Source organism: Fulmarus glacialis, unplaced genomic scaffold, assembly GCF_000690835.1.
Source record: "Fulmarus glacialis isolate BGI_N327 unplaced genomic scaffold, ASM69083v1 scaffold8305, whole genome shotgun sequence".
In the NCBI taxonomy this organism is placed as follows: domain Eukaryota; kingdom Metazoa; phylum Chordata; class Aves; order Procellariiformes; family Procellariidae; genus Fulmarus; species Fulmarus glacialis.
Genome location: NW_009212291.1, coordinates 85663 through 91013, shown reverse-complemented (window position 1 = coordinate 91013; position 5351 = coordinate 85663). Strand labels below are relative to the sequence as shown.

Below are 5351 nucleotides of genomic sequence, written 5' to 3'. Positions count from 1 at the left end.
TTCCCCTTATTTAGCAGTGAAAATTTGCTCTGGGGACTGTACTAAAACTGAGGCACCTGGAGCAGTTGTTTTGGTGCTTACTGGATGAGAAAATCCTGATAGAAATGGGAAAATAGCTTTTGAGCAGTAGCAGTCAACAAGCAGGAAGGTATGTAGGGGCAGATCTCTTTTTGAGGTGGGAAAGAAAAGCTCAAGCTTCCTCTGGAGGGTGAGGCAGAGAAAGAAGCGTGTCTGAGAATATGCTAGCTGCACACAGCTTGCAAGCTTCTGACTGTTCATGAGGTTTTACCTTACAGTGCATCCCTGCTGTGTGGTGCAGCGCTATTTTAGCAATGTGCGAGTCAGGTGGGGTATCTCTGCAGGATTGCCTGGCAGAGAGAAAAGCTGCGGTCCCTACAACCAGGGCACAAAGTCAATATGAAGCACTTCTGCTGGTTAGCTCTGCTCTTCTCAGAGCTAACTAGGATGCAGCAACCTGCTGACCTGGCTAATCTGCCAAGTTTGGAGCTAATTCTTTTAATTTGCTGAGGGTGGGAGTTCCTGTAGGCTGTTCGACCACATGTTGCACAGCTTCCCATAGTGAATTTTCCCCTAATGGAGAATACGTCACCACATAGCGTGGATGATGTGGGGTCTGTGTGGTCTCTTAGATGAGACTAACAAACTACACTGCATATTTATGTTCTAATATCTGCTCTACAACTTGCATATTACTTTCTGTGAGAAAAGAGTTTAAAAACATGGAGTAAGGCACTAAGAGGACTGTTAGCTCTTAGTGTAACACATGTGGTGAGCCATTTCTCTGAAGATCCTTTCTTTTGTGAAATACCTTTATGATCAGCGACAGAGTGGTGTGACTTGGAATAGCATGGTTTGAAACAGTTTGTAGCTATATGTTGCAGTGTCAGAAAACAGCAAACTAACATGGACTGCTTGTATGTGTGGTTTTGTTTGTAGATATTTGTGTAGATTATTTTTGTTTACAGGAGTTGTTTTACAGGTCAACAATGCAGGATGTATGGTGAATAACAGAGAATTAACTGAAGATGGACTTGAAAAAAACTTTGCAACAAACACTTTGGGTGGGTATTGAAGGCTTAGTTCTGAAATACACTTCCGTAAACAAAATAAGTATGTTTTTACAGCCGAGTTCATGAGGTATATATTCCTGCTTAAAGAGGGATCATACCATTGCTATGCCAGGGAAGGAGCAGGCAAGGAAAAGAAGAAATACTACAGCTTGTTTGGAGTGTTATTTTTTAATTTCTCCATTTTTCAGTTGTTCTCACATCAGTGCCTTTATTTATCATAGCAGCAGTGGACAAATGCAGATAAGATTTAATTAAATTGATTCTGAAATTTGCGAGGAAACTGTGTTCTAAGCAGTGCTGCTAATGATACTGTCTTTGTAATAACTGTGCTCCTGTGGCTTGGATAGAGCTTGGAGCACATTCAGATATTTAAAAAGACATTCAAATGTTTCAGTAGGCTTGGACAGTCCTGTTTGATGTGACAGGGGCACTGTGTAGGAAGACTATGCCTTATATAGTGCCCTGGGCATTCTCAGACAGATGCAACATCTATTCAAGTGGTTGAGCAGTACTGGATAAGTCTTGGGCACTCCACATATAAAGGTGTATCCCAAGAACTGTGTGGTGGATGTATAAGAGGGACAAGTTAAGGGAAGCAAATAAAGGGGGAAAGGGGAGATGTGGTTGAGCATTACTGGATAAGTCTTGGGCACTCCACATATAAAGGTGTATCCCAAGAACTGTGTGGTGGATGTATAAGAGGGACAAGTTAAGGGAAGCAAATAAAGGGGGAAAGGGGAGATGTGGATGAGCAGGGAAGACAGCAAGCAAAGTGGAAAGTTCCCCCATAAAAGCCATGGAAAAGATGTGAGCAAACAGCCAGCCAGCAGAGAGAAGAGCTGTCTGCTGCCACTGGTATCTGTAGGGCTGAAAGCTGCACCTCTTGCAATGAGGGGTGTGGCGCTTGCATCAACAAAGAGTCCTGACACTCTCTTTTTCTTCTGCCTCCATGCAGGGTAGGTGGCTTTCCAAAGAGACTGTCTTTAATATATTCAGAAGTGACACATTAAGGAGGAGCTGTGGTGCTTTGTTTCTCTGTTTTCCTCCTGTTCATCAATATCTGGGATGAGGAAGAGGGAAGCTTAGGCTATAAAGATCAGGCATTTATAGAACTAATATAGCCTGGAAACCATTGTTGGGTTTTATTCTTAGCCTTTTTCCTGTGTTGCTTCCTTAACTCCTATTTACTTTTGAAAACTAACATTTTAGGTATAAATGTCTTGTGCTTAGCTGATATGGTGCATACAGCTTGTTTTTTTCCTGCAAGTCTGACTATATTAAACTGACAATTAATTCAAGTATAAAGGCACAGATTCATTTTCTTCAAATTAAATTTCTGCTAACATTCTTCTGTTTCCCGTGGTCAAAATTCAAAATGAATTTTATTTTGCCATCAAATTTCCCCTGGCTGCAGAAGTACAAGAACTACCTTGAGAAATTTATTCACCTTAAATTAGTTTAACCCTCTTGTGGTATTTTAAACAAAAATCCAGCAATGCGTAAAGGTGCAGCTCTTCCAGAGAGAAGCAGAGTGAAACAAATACAACAGTCTGAACGTGAAAGCATGTTTTGGCTTAGTTTTAAACATTGAGGAAATTAACTGCTGAGGAACTGTACTAGTGCATCACTTGAATTAGATTTTATCACACAAGTAGAAGCAGGAAGTTCTGCTTTCCCAGCTGTAAATCAGCCTCACTAGAGATAGACGGCTGCACAGAGGAAGCTGAATTACGATTGTAGCGACCTAGGAAAATGCCTGTATTATCTTTTATGAATGTTACATATAGATGTCCTTTATTCATTTGTGTATCACTTGCTGCATGACTGTATAAGAAGGTCAAGGAGGTGGTTGCACATTTGAGCAGATAAGGTAAAACAGGTAAGTCATCCTCTGTTGACCAACTTCTGCAGAGTTCAAACAAGGACTGGGTTGTTTGCTTAGACTGGTTCCCTCTAGGCAATGATAAGTATTAAATTTTGAAGCTTTTAGAACAGAGTGGGACTTGGTCGAGCTAGAAGAGGCTGTCTGTGCAAGAGAAAGTTTCTGTGCTTGCAGGTCAGACACACATGAAGGACCAATGCTATCAACAGTGCAGGTTTTTTTTCTTTGAAGTCAGAGATGGGGTAATAAATCATATCTGCTGGAGTCATAGTAGAAGGTGGCTGTATGGAGAAATGCATGTCAGAGTAGATGCTGTGCTAAGTCATTTCCCTAAGCACTAGGTACCTTTTGGTGTGCTTTACTTTGGAGAAGCTATTTCTGTATCAGTAACTGTCTGTGCTTATAGGTTCCCAGAGAAAAACTTGGCTAAATTAGATATGGCTGGTATATAGGTTGCCTATAAACTAGAATGTGGTCTGAGAGAACAAACTAAATTCTCTCTGCCTCTTTCCCCAGAAAAGCTGAAGCCTGAAGGGTGACATGGGCTCAAGGCCCCTGTTTTGAAAACCTGCAGTTGTCCCCCATTATGAGCAGCATGAAAGCAATAACTCATGACTGCCTGATTTCTGCAGAAATAAGATGGAATAATATTAATATTTTTTTCTGATCTTCACATGCAGGGCATTCTTTCCGTCTTTCTTTGACTATTTCTGCCCTGGATCTTAGCTTTGGTCTAGTAAAGGAGTGTGTAGGTTGTAACTGTCTAAGAGTGCAAGACTCTGAACTATAACATGCTTTAAATGCAGAGCACAATCTTTGAATTTGATATCTGATATCTGATTAACATTTACATAAGCTGTAGAATTGCTCATTTAGGTGTCTAAAATGCTGTGGAGCTTTTAAATCCAGGCTAGGAATATTCTCCTCTTGACTGACTTGTTAGTCTATTTTCAGATATTTTGCATAATGGATGTTAGGGTTCAGTTCTAATTGATGATCTGACTTGTGAAACATACTTTATATCCTCGTTAATGGTTGGTCTTGATCTTAAGGGTCTTTTTCCAACCTAAATGATTCTATGATTCTATTCTATGATCTTTTCTTGGACATATATGGAGCAAAAATGAATGCATAAGTCCTCTGGTAGTTAAGATGAATATGTACAAAAATAATACTGGCTAGAATAGAAAGTAAACTTCCCTTCATGTAAAACACCACTGACTGGCTAATTGACAACATCTCATTGAAATAGGAGGTGCAGAGTCCTCTCCGGTGTTGTTAACATGTACAGGTGGGTGAAGGTCATGAAAACGCAGGTTCATAGTTCAGGCTTTGTATGGTTTGCTTAGTATTCAAGTTCAAACTGTAAACTGCTTTGAGCAGGCAGTGGCAGCCGTATCTGTGCTGGTGTCTAACATCTTTAAAATGGGACTCAGGCACAAATGCCGCATGGCTTGTTGTGGTTCTGTTGTTGCTGTCACATGAAATATCTTACCTTTTTCCCTGCTAGATCCCCAAGGATTATTGCTCTGATTGCTGGAGCTCAGTGAAGGGGTAGAGAACAGAATAGCTGTGGAGCACTTAGACCGTAATGTGGGAGCGCTAGCCAGACAGGAGTCTGAAATGGCACATTGCTGATTGAATCACACCTTCAGTATGAAATTGAGTGACTGGCTTGGAGTAATGTGGGCTGATTTCCTGGGGAGCTGCTGATCCTGATGGGGAGATTTTGTTTGTGTATCCTTTAGTTGTGTGTTGTTGCCCTTACGTTTCCTCCTGTGGGCTGGCCTTGTACTCAGGGTTGTATCCAGGAGCTGGGCAGCGGCAAGCAATCATTTCTTCTGATGAGACTTGCAGACTTCTGAGTCAACTCTTCTTTTTTTTATTTTATTTTAATTTTATTTTACTTGTTTTAGTAAAACTCCCAACAAAGACTATTCAAACTGATAGTATTCAGCCATTTTGGAAAAAAACTTCAGTATTGGTAGGCAAGTGGAGGCAACAGAAGCATGTTCTTACTGAAGCAGTAGGCATTTAGCTGAAACAATCCTTGTTCCTCTATTTTATAGACTGCCTCACTTTACTTTTGCTCAACACATCTTCTTGCTTTACATGGAAAAATGGCATATATGTTACATTTTTATTGCTACTTACCAGCCAAGGGGATGCTAAAACACACTCAGAGATAAATAAATGATGCTTCCAGTATGCATCTTTTCTTCAGTCTAATGTGCTCTCATGTTTTAATAATATAGCCATATACATTTACTCTCTGTGCAAGAAGGGGTAGGGCCAGAGGAAGTAAGAGGCTTTTCTACCACAATAGCAGTACAGCCCATTTATGGCAAATTGCCTAACCTGTATGGATATTTGTCAGT

General features: G+C 40.6%; 1 protein-coding gene across 1 annotated transcript in view; it reads left to right on the top strand.

Moving 5' to 3' along the window:
• The window catches only part of DHRS12 (dehydrogenase/reductase (SDR family) member 12), a gene marked incomplete at its 5' end in the record, with an annotated part of 28888 nt that overhangs the window by 11648 nt on the left and 11889 nt on the right, over positions 1-5351 (top strand). Inside the window, 1 exon segment of the mRNA XM_009577823.1 lies at positions 1001-1082. Coding sequence (XP_009576118.1) covers positions 1001-1082 — 82 coding nt within the window.